Raw genomic sequence first — 19295 nt, forward strand, 5'->3', positions numbered from 1 at the left:
CACACCGCTTCCTCGACAACACAACTCGTCTGCCCGCGCGCAATTTGTTCCCCTGCGCGGCTACTCCTCCCGTACGCTATCAAGGAGCTCCAGTACCCATTCTTTTCCCGCCTTTTACTGCTCAATGGCTGTTGGTTGCTGAGACACGCACCCACCCGATTACGTCGTTCGCTAAGAGGTGATTGTTGAGCGGGCAATTGAACTTGCACCCAGAAACCCACACGCCGCATCAACCCCCGGGACCCTTCGCCGGACTGCAATCACCACCGTCCATATTGCAAAACAGCCGCCATGGCGACAACACAGCACAGCGACGGCGCGCTGCCAAAGACACACTCGCTGCACATGCAAACCCAAAAGGCACCGTCTGCGCCCAAGAGGCGGAAGATGCAGGCGAAGAAGGTCGACGATGAGGGGCTCATGGCCTCGCTGTGCACGCTCATCTGCGACCACCAGATCGGTACGCCGACGCATTGTTCGTCATGGTTGCTCCCGTACTGACTACTGCAGGCATTTCCGTCAACCTCCTCACCCTCCTCTGCCTCACCCACACATTCTTCCCCCGCGCCCGAAGCCGGACCTCCAAGTTCTTCCACATGTCGTACTACAACCCCGACACGGACATGTACGGCTGTGGCACCGACGATCTGCCCTTTGTTCTGCTGTGGACCGTCATATTCACCGGCGTCCGCGTAGCAGTCATGGAATACATGCTCGATCCACTGGCGAGGCTGGGTGGTATCCGCACAAAGAAAGGGCTGGACAGGTTCAAGGAGCAGGCATGGCTCATTGTCTACTACACTGCATCGTGGTCTCTAGGAATGGTATGTCACACTACGACCCAGTTCGCGGAACGGTAATGCTAACAAGCTGACAGTACATCATGTACCACTCGGAGTTTTGGCTGAATCTCCACGCCATATGGGAAGGCTGGCCTTTCCGGGAAGCAGATGGCCTGTTCAAGTGGTACTATCTCGTCCAATGGGGCTTCTGGGTTCAGCAGATTCTCGTCGTCAACATTGAGGAGAAGCGCAAGGACTATGCGCAGATGTTCACACACCATATCTTCACTACCGCGCTCATGTGCCTGTCCTACGGTTACTTCCATATGCGCGTCGGCATCGTCATCCTGACCATCATGGACTTTGTCGACATCATCTTGCCCGTAAGTCATCCACACACCACAAACTCAAGCTGGAAACTAACCAAATAGACCGCCAAACTCCTCAAATACATGGGCTACTCCAACGCCTGCGACTACGCCTTCGGTCTCTTCGTCATCTCCTGGGTCGTCACCCGCCACGTTCTCTACATGATGGTCTGCTGGTCCATCTACGCCTACGCACCCGTCGACATGGCTCCCGGCTGCTACCTCGCCGACTCCACCTCGAAGCAGACCTCGTTCGTCCCTGCGTCTAATGCATCGCAATTCGAAGCATACGGCGGCAACAACCACTGGGGTAATCTCCTCAAAGCATACAGCGACCGCAACGGACCCATTTGTTGGAACCCGCAGATCCGCTACTACTTCCTCGCACTTCTCCTCACTCTACAAGTCTTCTGCTGCATATGGTTTGCGACTATTGCAAAGATCGTGTACAAGGTGCTCAAGGGGAATGCGGCTGAGGATCTGCGCTCCGACGACGAGGGCGAGGATGAAGAAGTTGAGGTCGATCAGACCAAGACGATTTTCAACATGGCGACTACGTGTGGTGAGAGCGGCATGAGCTCAAGCGGTATGACTGTACAGCCAAAGGAAGAGGAAGTCGGCGTTGATGCGCTGACTTTTGCACGTCTGAATGGGGCGAGTCAGCGACGACAGGCGAAGAGGGAGAGTGCAAGGGAGAGCGCGAGGGTGAGTGGGATTAGTATTCCTGGTCATGGGGATCGTAAGGAGCTTTTGGGTAGGATTGGGTGTGATAAGCCTTCTTGAGCTTGTCTCTTTCTGCCTCTGGTGATGCAGGGTTCTTGAGTTTTGCAAGTCGCGAAAAGTTATTCGCGGGGCGTCAGAGGCGTGTGTAGCATACAGTTGCAGGTTTCCAATTTTCTTTTTACTCTTCTTCTTTGGTGGTGTATAGGTTTTTTCCCAAGGAATATGTCACTAGAGGTGTGTAATTCCGATCTGGTTGATGATACATGTATACTATACCCCTACAGATCGAATTTAGAGTATTCATAGCTCATGGGTGTGTTGACAAATGTACTGGTGCTGAAGCGCATGGAGGATACTGTTGAATGACACTGTAAACCGATGTCATGTAATCCCACTCTCAAACCTCGGCTCATACTTAGTGTGAGAATGGGATGGTGGGATGGTGGGGCCGACATAGGTACTAACAACAAACGTGTACCTCGGACGACAATCGACAAACAAAGATTCAACAAGAACACGTGCTGTGAACGGAATCTCTGCGTTGCTTCATGATCCATAGTCGGGACCAGTGTTGTGAACCATACACCTTCACTGCTGCGGTCATAACAATACCTCCACACTGATCGAATACCGACTACGCATACAAACAGCGACCCGCAACCACTCGTTATAAACATTCTCCACCAACAACCAACCACGCCAACATCAACCAAAAAACACCAGCAACAGAAACGCCCATAGCAACTAGACAATGGCGACGCCAGACAAGACTACTACTCTCCCCTCCCCACCTTTCTACACGCACATTCCCAACATCAACAACCTGCGCCTAGCCACGCACTCCCTCACCACAAAATCCGGTGCAACGCTCCGCCCAAACCTCCTCTTCCGCAGCGCTGAAGTGTCGAAAGTCGATGCCGAGGGGTGGACGGCACTGCGCCAGCTAGGTGTTGGGCATGTCTTTGATCTACGGAGTAAACCTGAAGTAGACAAGGGTCATTCGAACAATGACAACAACAACGACGCCATTGCAGACGCAGGAGGAGGTATGCAAAAAGCGGGCGTGCAGAGGACGTGGGTGCCAGTCTTTGAAGAAAGCGATTATAGTCCCGAGCGCCTGGCGGAACGGTATGCAAAGTACATGGATCAAGACGTACGTGGCTTTGTAGAAGCGTATTCTGAGTTTTTGAAGAGCGGGGGGAATGCGTATGGGGTTATACTGCGGTATCTAGCAAATTTATCCGCCGCTGCTGCTCCAGGACAAGGAGAAGGAGAAGGAGTGGGGGCTTTGATACACTGCACAGCGGGCAAAGACCGAACGGGAATGTTTTTTGGTCTCTTGTTCGATTTCCTGGGTGTGCCGCGCGATCAGATTGCGACGGAGTACCATCTTACGCAACAAGGTCTTGCGGGCGTTCGCGAACAAGTCGTGCGCAGGTTGCTTGCTAGTCCCGCTTTTACAAAGTACATGACTGCGCAGGCATCCGGGACGCCCATCTCCCCGGGCGATATCGCAAAAGCATTGCATGACGACGCGGCGAGGGGATCATCAAGTGGTAGCGATGGCGATAAGCAGATTCCACAGGAGATTCTGGACAAGGGGAGGGAGGCGGCGTTGAGGATGGTGAGCGCGAGGAAAGAGAGTATGCTGGGGGCGCTGGAGATGTTGGATAGTCAGTTTGGTGGGGCGGAACGGTATATGAGGGAGGTTTGTGGACTTGGTGATGGAGAGTTGGAAGGGTTGAGGAGGAATCTTCTGGTGGGATATGGACGTGAGGCGTGACTAGGAAATCATGGGAAGTACAAGGCAAGTAGGCTGTGAAAGTGGGTATAGATCGCACAACTGTCATCGATTTAAAAAGGAGGGGTATGGTTAGAATAGGCGTTGCTTAGGACTTGCGATAGATATCACCTGTTCGCCTAATCTCATCTTCAACGTCCTCTCCCCTCCCTGCAGCTTCTAGCTTTCTTACTAGTGGCAATACCTCCTTTCCAAAGCGTTCAAGATCCTCCTCATAATGCAGATGCGCCGTCAGCACCAAGTCCACCCCCAAGCTCTTGAGCAAAAGAATCCGATCTGCAATCTGCTCTTTCGTCCCAATCAACTTGGTCTTGAAGCCGTCATTGTATTGCACCAAGTCTTCGAGTTTGCTATCCGCCCACATGCCCTTTTTATTCCCCGTGCTAGCACCAGCTTGTTGCACGGCTTGACGAAAAGCTTCAACAGCTTCCGTATCCGCTTTACCTTGAATCTCCCTCAACACGCGAATAGCTTCCTCTTCCGTTTCGCGGATTATAACGAAGCCATTGACGGCAAATTTCACTTGCCCCTCGCGCCCCACCTTGCGCGCGCGCTCCTTCACATCCGCAATCTGCTCACGGAAACCCTCCAAATCGTTGCCGTTCATGAAATACCAATCGCTCACCTCAGCGCCATTCTTCCTCGCATCGTCGCTATTCCCGCCCTGGAAGATCTCCGGATGCGGTTTCTGAAGCGGCTTAGGCGCCAACTTGTAGTTTCGGAATTGGTAAAAGTCGCCGCCAAAGCTGAACCCTTCCTCGCTGTCTGCAGTCCAGATACCTTTCAATGCGCGGATGAACTCATTGGACCGCCGGTACCGCTCCGCATGCTCGAGCCACCACTGCCCCACAGCCGTGAACTCGCTCTTATTCCAGCCTGAGACAATGTTCACAGCAATACGCCCATTGGTGTAGTTGTCAATACTCGCAATCTGTTTCGCAGCAATAGTAGGGTTCCAGGGCCCGGGAAGTATCGCCGCGATGAGCTTGATACGCTCGGTGCTGTGCAAGAGCGCTTGCGACAGGGACACACTCTCGTGCTGGTTTTCGGCTCCGTACGAGGCGGTGAAACGGATTTGCGTGAGCGCGTACTCGAAGCCGTGGGCTTCGGCGGTCTTGGCATAGCGCACGTTGGAGGCCAGGTCCCAGTTTGTTTTTTGGGGTATCTTGGAGACGACGAGGCCGCCGGAGACGTTGGGGACCCAGTATGCGAATAGGAGACGGTTGGGGTCTTGGTTGAGGTCTAGTTGCTTTGTGGGCGTGTAGCTATCGGATGGTTCCACGGAGTGTCCATTTGTGCCGTTTGTTTTGGTGCTGTCTGTTGCGGTTGGAGAGATAATCAGCCTTGCTCTTCTTGTTATAAAAGTAGTGTTCTGGCAAATTTACCTGTCCTTTGTCTCTTTCGTGCTGACATGTTTGTTCGCAAGAGGCAGTAGAACTCGAGCACGAAAATGGATGGATATACTGGAAAGAAATGTTGAGCTATGATGCCATGCGATGTCAAACTAGAGTACTGTTGCCGGTAAGATGTGCGCACATTAAGCGTGGATTGCGTGCTGTGCAGCCATCCGTGGGATCTGTGGGGTTGACGCAGGTTAGATTATAGCCCTGTAGATCGTGGTTTATTCGCCGAGGATCATACAACTCCAGCATCCCGGGCTTATGGATGATAAGCTGTGACCGGGTAACCCGCAGCAGCCCCAGACGTCCGGCTCCTTCAATTGGCTGTCCAGGATCTTCGGTCGCTCGTCGATGAGACAATCCGAGAGTTCCAAGACGTCATGTGCCGGTGGTTGCAGTAAAACAGCTCTCTAATATCGACCCCACACTATCGTGCAGATAATCCAGCATAGTGCCCTTCAACGAGGATGCGAAATCATGTCGGCGCGATGATGATGCTGAACATTGTCCAGCGCTATCAGTAAGGCCGAAGCACGTAATAAACCATCGCATAGTCGTGATGACTACACATAGACAGTAGAGATGTGCCGCGTCGATACCGGAGTTACATCAAGTATATGCCCATGTCCATTCAATACAAAAGGCTGTGACTTGGAGTCACTCGGCAGCATGAAGATTCCCGTGCACACAGAAAAGCATGCCTGACTTTTCGACCATCGACTTGAACAGCAAAAGCAGCGCTGGCACTACTGATGTCGAGAAGCAGCTCACCCATGAAAGTCCCGCTGTGCCCGTCGCAGCTCCAAAGACACTGGGTGCAGGAGTAAGTAGCGCTGGGTAGATAAAACATTGGTTAGCTGACTTGTCAAGACGGCACTGCCGATTGGGGTATTTGCGACAACCCTGACTACGCTTTCGCTCAGTCTCATGGAATGGCGAGGAGTGACTACGGCCAATGTCTTCGTAGCCAACTTCTTCTTCGCGGCGGCTTTCGGTAAGTCTTCTGTATGGACAGGGTATGTAAGACTTGGCTGACTCCATACTAGGCCTGGTGGTTACTGCACAATGGGAGCTGTCCGTCGGTAACGGCTTCGCGTACACAGTATTTAGTGCTTTTGGCCTGTTCTATGCGGGCTATGGTGCGATCTTAACACCAGCCTTTGGTGTGCAGGCAGCGTATGGAGACAACGTGAAGGAATACAACAACGCTCTTGGGTTCTTCATGATCAGTCAGTCACTCTAGACCAGCGAGGAACAAGAATACCACTAATCATAGCGTAGTGTGGACGGTTTTCGCCTTGGTGTTCCTTGTAGCCTCGTTGCCGACAAACTTGGTATACATCATCATCTTCTTCTGCGTAGAGCTAGGATTCCTCTTAGTCTCGGCGTCTTACTTTGCCGTGGCAGATGGACATCCAGCTGCGTCGATCTCTCTCAAGAAGGGCGGTGGTGCATTCTGCTTCTTGGCTGGACTGACTGGGTGGTACCTGACGTTCGCTCTGTTACTCAAAGACTCTATTGTCGAGTTACCACTTGGCGACACTTCGAGGTTCTTTGCGAAGAGCAGAAAGGCGCAGTGAGCGATAAGCGACACCCTACTTCGTATGGGTATCAGAGGGCACCTCGGCGACGTGCGGTTTGCAGAACACTGTGATGGGTGATAGTAATTCGGGGTTGAGGATGATGCGATTGAGGGGTTAGATGGCGAACGCGGTTCGGGATCAATAGTGAGTTCGGAAGTAAGGCTAGTCTAGTTCGAGCTTAGCACATATGCAAAGACGCGGATGTCCCCACCGTCAGCGTTTGTCGACGCGTCCCACATCCATACTCACGCGTTCACATGTTGCAACGCTACTGCGATCCGCGCTCTACCCCCACGGCATCGCAACGATCTATTGCTGCTGGTGTGCCGGCAGATAGCTCGATTCTCACAATGTCGGCGGCACATCCCTGTCTCAATCCTCCGTTCTGGTGACCACTCACGTTTTGCCCACCTGCTCGACTGCATCCACACAGATAGGTCGCAGATGAGACGATAGCACGCAATAATTTGGGCCTCTCGAATCATTTCGAAGCACTCTTAACGAGTGCCTGCATATAAGGACATGCATCGGAAGGTTGATGATACACGCCACATAATTAGGCTTCATCAACATCTTGAATACGCACACGATGGCTATCACCAACGGAACTAATGGTCCACATGGGAACGCGGAAGATGTGGACTTTAGGGATCCGGCTGTTTACGCCGGGTATGAGAAGCAATGGTCGTCGATTCCGGAAGATGAAGTAGGTTGGCTCCAGCGTGCGCAAGAGGTTGCAGACGTTCTTGCCACTGATGCCGTCGTGCGAGACCAAGAGAACAAATCTCCGCGAGCGGAAGTAGCTCTGCTAAAGTACTCTGGGCTTCTCAAGATCCTTGGTCCAAAGCAGTATGGTGGTGGTGGTCAGCAATGGAGTGTTGCCTACAAAGCAATTCGGAAGGTAGCTGAAACAGATGGGTACGATTGGTCCTCTCCTGTTCGTGTCTGTGTATTGATCATTGTAGTTCAATCGGCATGCTGCTCGGCTACCACCTCCTATGGTCGACCACGGCGAACATTGTCGGCTCACCTGAACAAGCCGACCGCTTCCAGAAGCTTATAACCGAGAACAATTATTTCATCGGAGGCGCTGTGAACCCCAGGGACAGCGACTTATCGATCAAATCGGATGGGGCCAACATTGTGTTCAACGGGTTCAAGTTCTTCAATACTGGCGGTGTTGTCTCTGACCTTACTGTTCTTGAGGGTGTCTATGAAAGCACCGGCAACCATATCTTCGCTTTCGCAAAGACCAATCAACCCGGTATTCAATTCGGACATGATTGGAACAATATCGGTCTCCGCTTGACCGAGTCTGGTAGCGTGAAGATTTCCGATGTGAGCGTGCCTTGGACGGATGCGCTCGGTTGGAACGTAGAGACAAAAGAACCCGATCCGCGCGCGCTGCAGATACCCTTCGCCACGCTGCTACTCCCAACTATCCAGCTTGTCTTCAGCAACTTTTATCTCGGTATCGCGTTAGGCGCACAACAATATGCAGCACGATATACGGTGAAGGGCACTCGGGCGTGGCCATTTGGCGGTGATGTAAGCAGACAAGTATCCCACAAGCTCTGAAGATTGTGGCTAATGCAGACTTAGAACAAAGAGAGGGCGACAGATGAATTCTATATCCTCGAACGCTATGGAAACTTCCACGCTCACCTTCGTGCCGCGTCAGCCCTAGCAGACCGGGCGGGCCAAGAAGTTGACGCGATCTTGGGCAAGTATGCAGGTAACCTGGACACCCGTGGGAAGCTCACGGCCCGGGAGCGAGGCGAGCTGGCAGAGTGGGTGGCAAGTGTCAAAGTCGTCGCAACGGATACTAGCCTACGGGTCACTTCTGGAGTATTCGAAGTCACAGGCGCGAAGGCGACAAGCCAGAAAGTAGGCTTAGATCGGTTCTGGAGGGACGTCAGGACGCACACGCTGCATGATCCAGTCGCGTACAAGAATCGGGAGCTAGGAAGATTTGAATTGCTAGACGAAATCCCTGAGGCTACATGGTATACGTAGTTGGGCTCTTTGAATTTCCCAAAACCTGCAAAGTTGGAGCGTATCCAAATTCATACAAGATTAGGAAATGTTTGAGCCGCAGAGATACTCAACGCCTTGGCTGCCCCCTGCTTCACTACCCCAAACGTAGCCTCGTTGGTCCAGAATTCATAGTCTGCAGCACCTTTGCCCGGCTTGTTGATCTGCCAAACCATCCATGGTACCTTGAGCCCATTGAAGATGTCGATATGCTGACCTACAACACTAGCCTTGTCGGAACCAGTAGCGCCAAATTCTTCGAACAGCACGAGTTTCTTGGCGGCTTGAGCGTGCTGTAGCGCGATGGGCGCTTTGTTGCGCCATTCGGAAACGCCGCTGTAGGAGTGGATATCGATGAGATCAAGTGTTGCGCAGCTCCAATTCTCGGGGATATCGGAGTTGGGAAATTCATTTCCGCCGCCTGAATATGGAGTGGTCAATACCATAATCTCTGGAGTCTGGAGTCTCAGATGGAAGCGGGTATATTACGTACCTGTTGAGATGAGAATCTTGCTATCTCCCATGATGCTTCGCATCTTCTTGCTTCGATCACACCACCATTTTGGTGCAGGTGCGATGTTGTTGCGCAAATGTCCTTGCCCTTCGTTCTGTATGTTGAACGCGAAGATGTAATCCGAAAGATCTTTCCATTGCGGTGAACCCGAGATCAACTGATTCTTGTGTTGGAGGATGTATGTAAGGCGGTTGTCAAAGTCGTAGATTGGCGATGCATCCTGGTAAAAGAATGTTACATCGTTCTGAGCGGCAGGCGTTTTCGCGCAGTCGATAGCAGGAAGTTTGTATTTGGAAACGTATGTGTCTGTGTCCAAGATGCGTCAGTGGCCGTAAAAGCTTTGGTCCAATTTGAAGAAGACCATACCATTTCCCCAACAACCCAACTGGTAGCGGTCATGCATAGCGATAACTAGTTTGATGCCTCGTTCACGCGCTTCAAGCATGAGCTGATCAATAGCACGTAGCTGGGTGTCATCGTATGTGCCGACCTGTTGTGGCTCGATGTCGGGCATGTTGACGGAGCCGGTATCTTTGTTGTTTTGAAGTGTGTGAGAGATGAAGATACGCAACGTCTTGAGCTTGGCATCTTTGACTGCGTCAAGGACAGCCAAGCGATCGGATCTGTGAACAGTCAGTCGAAGCCGAAGAAATCCTGAAGGATCCGTACTTTTGATAGGCATGAAGAAAGTAGGAGTTGACTCCAGCCCAGCTCGAGGATATGTCTCTTTCTTCGAGTGGTTGCGCCGCCGAGATAGATGCGCTCATGGCGAGCGGAAGCAGATATTTGAGAAGCTGCATGATAAACGTGTTCGAGATGAGGCTGCTCTGATGACCGTCAATGTACGAGGGCTTCACTCCTACTTATGCTTCCTAGCCTTATATCTTTGACCTAGTGTCTGTAACATCGGGCTCGCGACCTTCCCTCTCGAACGTTGCGCATGCGTCTGCAACCTTCTGTTTGCGACCTGCCATCTCCGATCTTGCAATGTTCGGACGCTCCGATTCTGCTTTCTCCACACTATGTCGAACGTCAATGTTGTAGTGAGGATACACTTCAAGACTAAGTCCAAAAAAGGATTTTGCAAACACGGAGCGGCAGGGACCGTATGAACCAGAGTTAGTACATCACAGCAGCGACATCTAGTCCGCACTGATCCGCTAGCCTTTAATTACCGGAGCCTGGTCGCCCGTGCCGTGTTTGGACTAGAGTATATATAAGGCTCACTCGTGTTCTAAAACAATCCCTAGCAACCTTTATAGTGACATTCCTAGTTCGAACTTGCGCAAACTGTGGGTGGACATTGGACCGGAGTTGTATGATCGACATTGGAGGGGTAACTAACGGTTCTCTGACAACCGCGGTTATTTGGCTGTTGGATCTAGATTTAGCACCGAAGGCTTACCGCCCGCCCGCGCAGATCGGAGTAGCTTGTAGCATTGCATCTGGATACTCTTGTGCCCCGGAAGCCACGGCGGATTTGAACAACAATACGTTTTGCCATGCGCCTGTTCCCATAATGGACTCTGGTCCTTGTATGACCCATTCCCTAGGTGGCTGCAGCTGCGCATGAACGCCAAAAGGCGCCATGACTTTCAGCGTGCCGTGACCCTCCGCTTCATCAATCTTGATTTCTACGCCGATACTACCAGCGACGGTCGCAAGGGTGCAATTGATCCTCTCTAGACCGGCAAAGACTGGTGCGATGCGAAACGACGTCCAGCCTGGCTCGGTAGGCTGAAGCCCTGCTAAATATCGAGGCAGAAGTGACACTGGCCACGTCGACCAGCCATGCATCAACGACGTGTCGTGACCGTGCGGCGTTCCGTCTGTCTTCATGGCTTCCCAATGTCCTCCAGAGTAGTTTGGATTTGATGTGTCAGCCATCGGTCCCCAGACGCGCTCGATGAGCCTCCGCGCTTCAAGACCTTGATGTCGTGAAAACAATGCCTCAACTGCGAACCCTGTTGCGTACGGACTGACAATGTCCGCTACACTCCAATGAGCAAGGCCCCGGAAGGCACGAGGGAGCTGCGATTGTGGGTCAATCAAATGCTCAAGATCGTTCGCATGACTAGGAAGCAGCCCCATAGTCACGGCATGGGCTTTGTTATCTTGACAGATACCGTCGCTTGGTAGATCTTCATTCAGGCGATAGACACCGGTGGAAGCATCGTAGAAGCGTTTCAGTACCTCCACCTTAAGCTTCTTGGCTTGCGATAGATATTTTTGCTTGGCTTCTGGGTCATCGGACATCACCGACATGGCTTGCAGGGCCTCGTAATATGCATTATTCAGTGGACTCGAGGGACCGAAAATCGGGCCGCCAAGTGGGAACCAATGCACTGCAGGCGGTCAGCTTGCTGGTTCGAGAGATCTCATCCAGACTCACTTGACAGAGGCGGAGGAGCTACTACTACCCCTGCGCTGAGGTACTCCGCTGTGTAAGCCATGAGATGTTCTAGACGCTGGAAACATCGCGTTTTCGTCCTTACGTCACCCGTATGTAGCCAGTGATCCTTGATTGCAACAACGAGTAGCAACGCGTAAGACAGGGAATAGAAGGCATATGTTGGAGGCTCCTCGTTCCCTTCGTGAACGGGCGCCTGGATGGGACAGAGGTTGCCGAGATATCCCTCGCTGGTTTGGTGGCTGGTCAGGAGCTCAATACTGCCTGCTATTGCGTCGAACGTCATAGTAGAGTGAGCAATTGATCGACCCATGACATAAAGGTCTCCACCGAAACAAGCGCGGTCTCTTTTTGCACCATCGATCGTACAAGCGAGCCCATTCGTTCCAACCTGGAAGTCATCCAATGTTCGGCTTTGGTCATGAGGCAACATGGTATTCTGGTATAGACTCTCGCCCCCACCACTGAGCACATTGAGGTGGCGATACACAGCTACCCACTTACACGGCCCGCCAAAGGCGATAGATCCCGTGTTATTCGCGCTTCCGCTAAGGATGGGTTTGATGTTCAGGCCCTCGATGAATGCAAGTCGTCGGCCTTGTACGGAAACAACCATGGTATCGCCGCGCGTGACCGTTTCGACTTCGAGCCAGGCGTTCAGGTCCAGATCGCCAATGTACCAGCGGCCTTTCTCAGCAACAGGAAAGACGGTCGGTTCCGTGGACAGACCTTCGCATGCATATAATTCCCTTGTGGCCGTGTCCAAACAGAAAATCAGCCCATTTGCCACCATGTGAACGGCCCAGCTTGCGCCTCCATGTTCGATATAAACCTGGAAACGAATAGTTTTATCCGCCCATCTTGTGCCGAATCGGCACGGTGCCCAGTGCTGGCCGCGGACCCTGGTTCCCTCCAGCAGTAACCTCCCATGGGGCAGATGTCTCGCCCTTGGAGACTGTGCACATATCTTGCTGCCCCGTTACTGTCTGCAAGGTACCGATGTGCGACCGAGGAGCAAGCGCTACTGCCTAGACTAAACACTCGGAGCTCACATCTTCTATTGCTCTCGATCATAGCAGACGTATTCCATCATCAAGACGCGCTTGCGCTACTACGGACGTACAACGAGAGTAAAGCATGTTCGTCAGGACCTTTCCACACGGGTGATGACGGAACTCGTCTGTTTCATACGCTTGAGCTATGGAGGGAATCTTACCAAGAAAGATATCATATTCGTCATGATGCAAAGTCACAGCGCGGAGACCACAGCTCTACAATCGCATATCATCTCGCGCGGTTGTGCCTGGTCTTTCCCATCTCGGAGATACAAGATTGCTTCGGAAGATCCGGACTCTTAGACGCCAAGGCAGCAATGTGTAGGTTGTTGTCCTGAACTCTCTAGCATCCAAAGAAAACAATCCAAGCTATTGAAGACGCATCAACATGTATAGGTGTTATGATGTCTAATGAAGGAAGGGACGACCCCTACGACATCATTGGCCTCTTCCTGTGTCACGTCATATTGTGGTCGCTCGCACATGCAACCTCACTAGACAGGAAATTGCAGATTGGGGATTTACTAACTAGGCTCTAGCCTATTACATTAAGAGTGTAATAAGAAACTTACGTTAAACTACTGACCTTGAATATATTGAATGTTAATTCACGTAGTATTATATACTAGAAAGACTAAGCTTTTCGCGTAGCACGCTTCTTATACGCGGATTAGTACGCGGTGTAGTCTTGATACGGCCCGTCTCGCGCCAAACCAAGAAATTCTCGGCGATCCCGAACCCGTAGCATCGGTAGAACGACCGCAACGTAAGCTCTAGTAACCACGACCACCGTTTCAAAGATACATCACGATGTAGCTAGACTGCGGAGTCGGGGAATTACTCGTGTGCAATATCCACTCCTCCACCCCTCCCTCCACTCTTCTCTTCCCCACCCCTCTATTCCTCGAATTCCATACTCCACCCCTCCATGTCGCTAGTCTCGTTCGCAACTTCAAAACGCTCCTCGTGCGATCGGTGTCGCAAGCAAAAACTACGATGTCCAACGAAAGAAGATGCCACTCAATCCTGCGCTCGGTGTCTCCGGGCTGGCGCGCCTTGTGTGATGAGTTACACACGACCGCGAGGCCGATCGCAGAAAGATGCCATTGCGCAAGATGATGAGGACACGCGGAAGGCTACAAACTCGGCACTTCCTATGCCAAACAGTCTCATGTCAAGCGGATCGGAAAATATGGCTGAGGATGCGAATGCGCAAAGCTGGTCACTGCTCAACGAATACGAGTTCTTTCCTTCACTGCCTTCTAGCTACGATGCCGAGCAGACTCAGACTCACGACGAGAGCGCAGCGAGCCTCCACTACTCATCGCTGTATCGCGAGCTCGGGATTGACATCCACATTGAGACGCCGCATCTCTTGCACGACGCATTCCCCAAGGCAGGCGCAGAATTTCCATCACCAGAAACCGCGGCGTCCGATGTTTACGCGGCCAGTAGTCCGACGCCGGATTTGGGACGCCAACTGGACTGCGAAATGCGACTTGCGCAGCTCAATCTGGATCTTTGCCGACAGCTGAAAGCGCAGATTCTTTGTACGACGCGGTGTGCGGAGGATGGCACGGAGAATCGCACTTCGAACACGTCGTGCGCCTTAAGGGACGTCCTCCGAAGCACGGAAAGCTACATACATGTTCTTCAGAGCTTAGTTGCATCCAGCGATAACGGAGAGAGCCTAGGACCGCTTCCTCCATCCCGGACAACATCATCTCCTCTTACATTTCCCTGCATGTTGAACCTCACGTCGTGCTTCTTCCACATCGTGGATCTCTTCAGCGCGTTTCTGGAGAACCTCGCCAGGGAGATTGACACGCACAATCTCGGCTCCCCGTCAGGAAAGTTCCATATCCTGCCAGAGCTGAAGCTCGCTGGTCTGCCGATTCACGAAGCCAGTCTTCAGATCAAGATCCTTGTCCTCGCAATCTCGCATCACTTCGAGACCATGGAGCGGCTTTTGAGCTTACCGGCCGAGCTACGCGTGTCGCTCCAACCGGACATCGGCACCCGCGGGCTGTTGCCTTCGCACTGGGTAACGACGATGCTAAGTGCGAAAGAAGGACTGTTTGGGATGAACAGTTGTGGGTTGTCTAATTACGTGCAGTCTATACAAACGTCGAGAAGAAATATTTCTAGGCTGCAGAAAACATTCTAATACACATTCTTAACGACCTTGTTCAATATTGCCTGTTTTAGTGCCGGACATCAGGTGTACATGTGCAATAACTAGGCTTAGACTAGTAGATAGGTTAAGGTTAAGGTTAAGTTAGAGTCAAGTTTAATATGTTACACAGGGTTTCGGCTATACTTTTCTAGGCTCAGTCCGTACTAAGGCGAGGTAGACTAAAGCGTAGTCTGTAAGGTAATGTATAGAGGTTTAAGAGGAAAAGAGTTATCGACGTTAACTAGTAGGTGAAACAATATTAATTCTATAAACGATAGAATAACTAGTTAAAAATCTGTGTAAGAGATAAACTATCTAAGTTAACTACAACGAGTGTACTAATAAAATCCATCTATCCTAAATACCCATTGCTATCCGTTCCTGCTATCGGGCATGTCCCTTGTTACTCAGGGTTTGTATGAAGGCGTAACTGTAGGCTATAGTGCTTGCTTCACGCTACAAAGGATAGTGAGAGATAGCTAATATATCAATACTACGGACGTAGGTAGTTAGGAAAATAATTCTTATATCTTCCCTCTTGAGCGAGGCGCACCTTATAAGCAGGCTCGGCGCATCTTCTTCGTTCGGGAAAAGCAAGCGTCTATCGTCCATCTCTTCAGCACAAGGTACTTGCATCTGTCCTTGTTACATTATTGCGTTCACATCCGCATCGCTAAGCTCGACATAGACGGCCCTCTGCATCAGTGCTCCAATCTTCAGACCCAGGCGAAGCATACGCATAGAACACCGATTTTGGATCCCATGCCCGCTTCACCTCTTTCAATCGCTCATAGTTTGTACCGAAAAAGGCAGTTTGCCACTTCTCGGCATCACCCGGTGGATACACAAGCGGGTCTGCTTCATTGAGATAAGCGCCCGAGCCGACGGTTGCTGCCTCGATCGCTGGATGGATGACAGCGGCAAGATCCTGGCGGCGCGCTACCATGGTGGCTTCAGGGATGGTCCAGTCGTAGATGGAGAATTCTAGGCAAATGGCCATGGCATCGCGCCAGTAGGGTACAACGGCATTTTTCGGATGTGCGACATGCGTTGTATTGACGTTCACGCCTAGGCAGCCGATCTGCCAGTTTGCGCTTGGGTCAAATGCGACACTCGATAGCATTGCCGAAGTGAGATTTTCGGGGCTTTCGGACAGATCCCGAGGAATGAGCCGACTGTTGAAGAGCTGCGAGACCACGTATGGGCCATAAGGAAGAGGCCCATCGGTTGCATTGTAGTGCTGGAGGTACGACGGGGCAGCATACGTGGCGAAGTTGTAGGGGATCCGCAGTGCATCGAGTTGCTTTAGGTACGGGGTATATAAGTCGGCCATTTCCGCTGCTGATCTACCCGGCGCCGTGGTGTTGTGAACCAAGAAGTTGCTAGCAAATAGGTTGAAGGATGGAGATGCGCCGGCATCGACGAGGCTGGGGACGAATCTCCACCAAGCATTTATTGCGGAGATGTAAGAACCGTTGCTTGGGCTGGCGGTAGCGTTGAAGCTTAGTGTCGCGGCGCCGATGAGGCTGTCGACGTGTACCTTGGCCGTCATGCTCAGAACCACGGCAAGGTTACCTCCTCCACCACCAGAAAGCGCCCAATAGAGATCCTCGTTCTCGACAGGGCTTGCAGTAAGATGTCTCCCATCTGCAGTGACGACTTCCCACTCCAGGACGTTGTCAGCCGCTAGGCCATGCACACTATTCAGCAGACTGTGACCGCCCCCGGACGAGTATCCTCCCGCGTAACCTACCGTCGGGCAATCTCCGGAAACTAGGCGGTATCCAAACTGAGATGCATAGAGAAGAGCTTCCCCACCAGTGACACCAGCCCCAACCTTGATAGCAGGGCCAGTATACGCACTGCTGGTATAGTTCAGAATCTCTTTGGATTCCAGATTATGGGTCCAGAGCGACAAACCGCCCGTTCCGGTAGACTTTCCGAGGTAATCGTGACCAGTGTTTTTGATGACCAAACGCACATTGTGGGCTTGCGTAAAGTTGACGGCAGCAACAACGTCGGTGGGGCCATGAACGGGAATGGCGTAGCTGACGTAATTACCTAGCGTACAAGGCTGATCGATGTGATAGAATGGACTGCAGGATGTGTTCTGATACCAGGGATTCATTATCTCTGCCGCGTTATCCAAGCTGTGTGGTACGTTAGCACGCTCTGGCATTAGGGTTTAGCGGACAACGGGCGGGTGACGCACAATGCCTTGGGATAGTCCCAACTCTCTTTGAGCGCTGCGCATTCAGCCTCGTTTTCTGATATGTCGCCATAACCTCCCGGCCGACATACTGCCGCTTGAGGAACAACTTGCATCAAACGCCCATCGACGGTGTCGTTCAGCTGGCTCCACACCTGTCGGGATGGCCAAGCATTGTCACCGGGAATGGCTTTGCAACTAGAGTTCACCTCCTGTCCTGGTCGGCCTAAGAGCGCGGCTGCATAAACCCCAGGCGCTAACAGAAGCACCATGGTAGCGGAAGGAAACATTGGGAACAACGAGGGATGGTAACAATGAGAGACCATCCAAAACCTTGTCTTCAATGCAGGACATTGAAACCTCTCCCTGCTGAACTTTATGTACAACCAGGCCGTTCGCTTGAGCACCCCTTTACGCTCGTATCTTCTCGCGGCCGTGCAAATCCCATTATTATCACGTCTGCTATTGGTTGATCAACTGAGAAAGGCTGAGTTGCGACAGTGGCTGTGAACGTTTTCGGTAATGAGAAGATTCGGAGTCGGCTTGAGTTGCCTATTGAGACATGGTCAAAGTTATGCCGAAAACAGATGCAGAATGCTGACGCAGATCGATTACCATATTATCGTCAGCAGTCTGACCAAAGAATGTCGCGCGTCGCTGTATTGACGGTGTGAACAATGGAATTGTCAAGAGGTGAGAGCCGGGTAAGCAGATGCGAGAACTCGTCCCTACCCTCGTTCCTGGTAATGGCACAGTAGTGCGAGGCATATTGGCGGATTGCGCCGAGCTGAACTAGAACGGAGCTACTTCGCAAACAATACGGAGCCGACAGGGATTCTGTCGAGAAATTCGGCGTCAACTTCTGAATTTGAAAAAGAGTGCATTCTACCAAGAGTAGAGTACTCACATCCTCTCCATTGTCAATGAAATTGCTAACAAGATAAAAATATACCCAACATTCATCTGTTTTCTACATCCAACTAGTCGGCAATCGTCTCTTGTACCAACTTCGCGACTGACACCATGCCGCCAGCGAAAGCACCAAGCCATACTAAGAGGCCTGAAGTGGGCTCGCAGCCAATGTCGAGCATGTGGACGCAAATGTTCCCACCAAAGCCGACGTATACGGAGGAACATGCGCCCGATCTTAGTGGAAAGGTATGCGGAAAGAATGGCTGACTCGAGCACCGTTTGAATGGTACAGAGACGAGTGATAACACCGACCACAGGTATATATTGTCACCGGCGCCAGTTCAGGCGTAGGGAAAGAGACTGCAAGAATACTGTATACGAAAAATGCCAGGGTGTACATGGCAGTGCGGGCTGGGACGAAGGCATCCACAGCCATGGCAGATGTTCGGGCAGCGGCGCCCAAGTCTTCGGGCACTCTTGCTATTCTACCGCTGGATTTGGCAGACCTGAATGCGGTGAAGAAGGCAGCAGAAGAGTTTGTCTCGCAGGAAAGCAGCCTCCACGGGCTCATCAACAATGCGGGTGTGCAGGCCCTCGATGACACTAATGGCGAAGCCCGCACAGCGCAGGGTCACGAAGTGCACATGGGAGTCAATGTGCTGGCGCCGTTCCTGTTCACCCGCTTACTCAGAGGGGTGCTGGCAGAGACAGCGCGCCGGGAACGGCCTGGTACCGTGCGCATCGTGTGGGTGTCTTCAATGGGCACCGAGACGATCGGAGAAAAAGGACGTGGGCTTTCCGCTGACTACGTTGACTACTGGCCACTCATGTCGCCGCTCGAACGTTATGGGTTGAGCAAGGCTGGTAACTGGCTGCACGGAGTCGAATGTGCCAAGCGGTATGCAGACGACGGCGTTTTGAGTTTTCCCATCAACCCAGGACACTTGAGGTCAGATCTGTATCGGGAAGGCGGAACACTACTCAAATTTGCATTGCGGCCTGTGCTGTTCCCGCCTACGTATGGAGCTTACGTCGAGCTGTTCGCCGCCTTATCGCCTTCGTTAACCACAAAAGATTCTGGAGCTTGGAGTAAGTACCTGCGAGATCTTGGCACTCTACAAATCGCTGACATTCTGTGTTCTCTAACCCAGTTGTTCCATGGGGTAGGCTGTATCCCATCCGTAGCGATTTGATTGATGCGACCAAAAGTGAAGCTGAGGGAGGCAATGGTCATGCAAAGGCGTTTTGGGATTGGAGCGAGGAGCAGGTCAAGGCGTTCTTTTAGACGTGATTTTACAACTATACCATACTATTCAATGTATTCAAGA

The 19295-nt window shown here is 51.9% G+C and overlaps 10 protein-coding genes across 10 annotated transcripts; 6 read left to right on the forward strand and 4 right to left on the reverse strand.

Moving 5' to 3' along the window:
- Positions 1 to 345: 345 nt before the first annotated feature.
- CC77DRAFT_944241 (longevity assurance proteins LAG1/LAC1) lies at positions 346 to 1933 on the forward strand (the record flags this gene model as incomplete). The annotated part of the gene is made up of 4 exons (XM_018534959.1): positions 346 to 460; positions 511 to 824; positions 878 to 1165; positions 1214 to 1933. 4 exons carry the CDS (start codon positions 346 to 348, stop codon positions 1931 to 1933), a joined length of 1437 nt encoding a protein of 478 aa, XP_018382142.1.
- A 400-nt stretch (positions 1934 to 2333) lies between these two features.
- Positions 2334 to 3814, forward strand: CC77DRAFT_1024046 (hypothetical protein). Its single transcript, XM_018525789.1, has one exon. It carries the CDS (start codon positions 2625 to 2627, stop codon positions 3654 to 3656), a length of 1032 nt encoding a protein of 343 aa, XP_018382143.1. The 5' UTR covers positions 2334 to 2624; the 3' UTR covers positions 3657 to 3814.
- On the reverse strand, positions 3769 to 5112 carry CC77DRAFT_971236 (methanesulfonate monooxygenase; the record flags this gene model as incomplete). Its single annotated transcript, XM_018535833.1, has 2 exons — positions 5060 to 5112; positions 3769 to 4991 (listed from the first exon to the last, which is right to left on the reverse strand). Coding segments are annotated over exons 1-2 (1251 nt in total), but the record flags the coding sequence as incomplete, so codon positions are not given.
- Positions 5113 to 6122: 1010 nt separating this feature from the next.
- On the forward strand, positions 6123 to 6654 carry CC77DRAFT_944228 (hypothetical protein; the record flags this gene model as incomplete). Its single annotated transcript, XM_018534958.1, has 2 exons — positions 6123 to 6303; positions 6356 to 6654. Coding segments are annotated over 2 exons (480 nt in total), but the record flags the coding sequence as incomplete, so codon positions are not given.
- Positions 6655 to 6889: 235 nt separating this feature from the next.
- Positions 6890 to 8752, forward strand: CC77DRAFT_997309 (acyl-CoA dehydrogenase NM domain-like protein). Its single transcript, XM_018536511.1, has 3 exons — positions 6890 to 7575; positions 7623 to 8205; positions 8260 to 8752. The coding sequence occupies exons 1-3, from the start codon at positions 7247 to 7249 to the stop codon at positions 8671 to 8673; spliced, it is 1326 nt and encodes a 441-aa protein (XP_018382146.1). The 5' UTR covers positions 6890 to 7246; the 3' UTR covers positions 8674 to 8752.
- CC77DRAFT_997312 (glycoside hydrolase) lies at positions 8724 to 10479 on the reverse strand (the record flags this gene model as incomplete). Its single annotated transcript, XM_018536512.1, has 4 exons — positions 9875 to 10479; positions 9572 to 9828; positions 9185 to 9511; positions 8724 to 9112 (listed from the first exon to the last, which is right to left on the reverse strand). Exons 1-4 carry the CDS (start codon positions 10003 to 10005, stop codon positions 8724 to 8726), a joined length of 1104 nt encoding a protein of 367 aa, XP_018382147.1. The 5' UTR covers positions 10006 to 10479.
- Positions 10480 to 10606: 127 nt separating this feature from the next.
- CC77DRAFT_1098301 (hypothetical protein) lies at positions 10607 to 12408 on the reverse strand (the record flags this gene model as incomplete). The annotated part of the gene is made up of 2 exons (XM_018529942.1): positions 10607 to 11550; positions 11598 to 12408. 2 exons carry the CDS (start codon positions 12406 to 12408, stop codon positions 10607 to 10609), a joined length of 1755 nt encoding a protein of 584 aa, XP_018382148.1.
- Positions 12409 to 13826: 1418 nt separating this feature from the next.
- CC77DRAFT_944156 (hypothetical protein) lies at positions 13827 to 14837 on the forward strand (the record flags this gene model as incomplete). The annotated part of the gene is made up of 1 exon (XM_018534948.1): positions 13827 to 14837. One exon carries the CDS (start codon positions 13827 to 13829, stop codon positions 14835 to 14837), a length of 1011 nt encoding a protein of 336 aa, XP_018382149.1.
- A 256-nt stretch (positions 14838 to 15093) lies between these two features.
- On the reverse strand, positions 15094 to 17394 carry CC77DRAFT_1024048 (FAD-binding domain-containing protein). The gene is made up of 2 exons (XM_018525790.1): positions 17059 to 17394; positions 15094 to 16996 (listed from the first exon to the last, which is right to left on the reverse strand). Exons 1-2 carry the CDS (start codon positions 17343 to 17345, stop codon positions 15520 to 15522), a joined length of 1764 nt encoding a protein of 587 aa, XP_018382150.1. The 5' UTR covers positions 17346 to 17394; the 3' UTR covers positions 15094 to 15519.
- A 559-nt stretch (positions 17395 to 17953) lies between these two features.
- On the forward strand, positions 17954 to 19292 carry CC77DRAFT_1024049 (NAD(P)-binding protein). The gene is made up of 3 exons (XM_018525791.1): positions 17954 to 18213; positions 18285 to 19056; positions 19119 to 19292. Exons 2-3 carry the CDS (start codon positions 18402 to 18404, stop codon positions 19250 to 19252), a joined length of 789 nt encoding a protein of 262 aa, XP_018382151.1. The 5' UTR covers positions 17954 to 18213; positions 18285 to 18401; the 3' UTR covers positions 19253 to 19292.
- The last annotated feature ends 3 nt before the right edge of the window (positions 19293 to 19295 follow it).

The sequence above is a fragment of the Alternaria alternata genome (assembly GCF_001642055.1).
Source record: "Alternaria alternata strain SRC1lrK2f unplaced genomic scaffold CC77scaffold_21, whole genome shotgun sequence".
NCBI classification, from domain to species: domain Eukaryota; kingdom Fungi; phylum Ascomycota; class Dothideomycetes; order Pleosporales; family Pleosporaceae; genus Alternaria; species Alternaria alternata.

Coding starts and splice junctions, on each gene's coding strand:
- CC77DRAFT_1024046 (XM_018525789.1), top strand. CDS start 2,625: ATGGCGACGCCAGACAAGACTACTACTCTCCCCTCCCCACCTTTCTAC.
- CC77DRAFT_997309 (XM_018536511.1), top strand. CDS start 7,247: ATGGCTATCACCAACGGAACTAATGGTCCACATGGGAACGCGGAAGAT. Junction 7,576..7,622: donor AAGGTAGCTGAAACAGATGG/GTACGATTGGTC, acceptor TGATCATTGTAG/TTCAATCGGCATGCTGCTCG. Junction 8,206..8,259: donor CGTGGCCATTTGGCGGTGAT/GTAAGCAGACAA, acceptor ATGCAGACTTAG/AACAAAGAGAGGGCGACAGA.
- CC77DRAFT_1024048 (XM_018525790.1), bottom strand. CDS start 17,345: ATGTTTCCTTCCGCTACCATGGTGCTTCTGTTAGCGCCTGGGGTTTAT. Junction 16,997..17,058: donor TGGGACTATCCCAAGGCATT/GTGCGTCACCCG, acceptor CGTACCACACAG/CTTGGATAACGCGGCAGAGA.
- CC77DRAFT_1024049 (XM_018525791.1), top strand. CDS start 18,402: ATGGCAGATGTTCGGGCAGCGGCGCCCAAGTCTTCGGGCACTCTTGCT. Junction 19,057..19,118: donor AAAAGATTCTGGAGCTTGGA/GTAAGTACCTGC, acceptor TCTCTAACCCAG/TTGTTCCATGGGGTAGGCTG.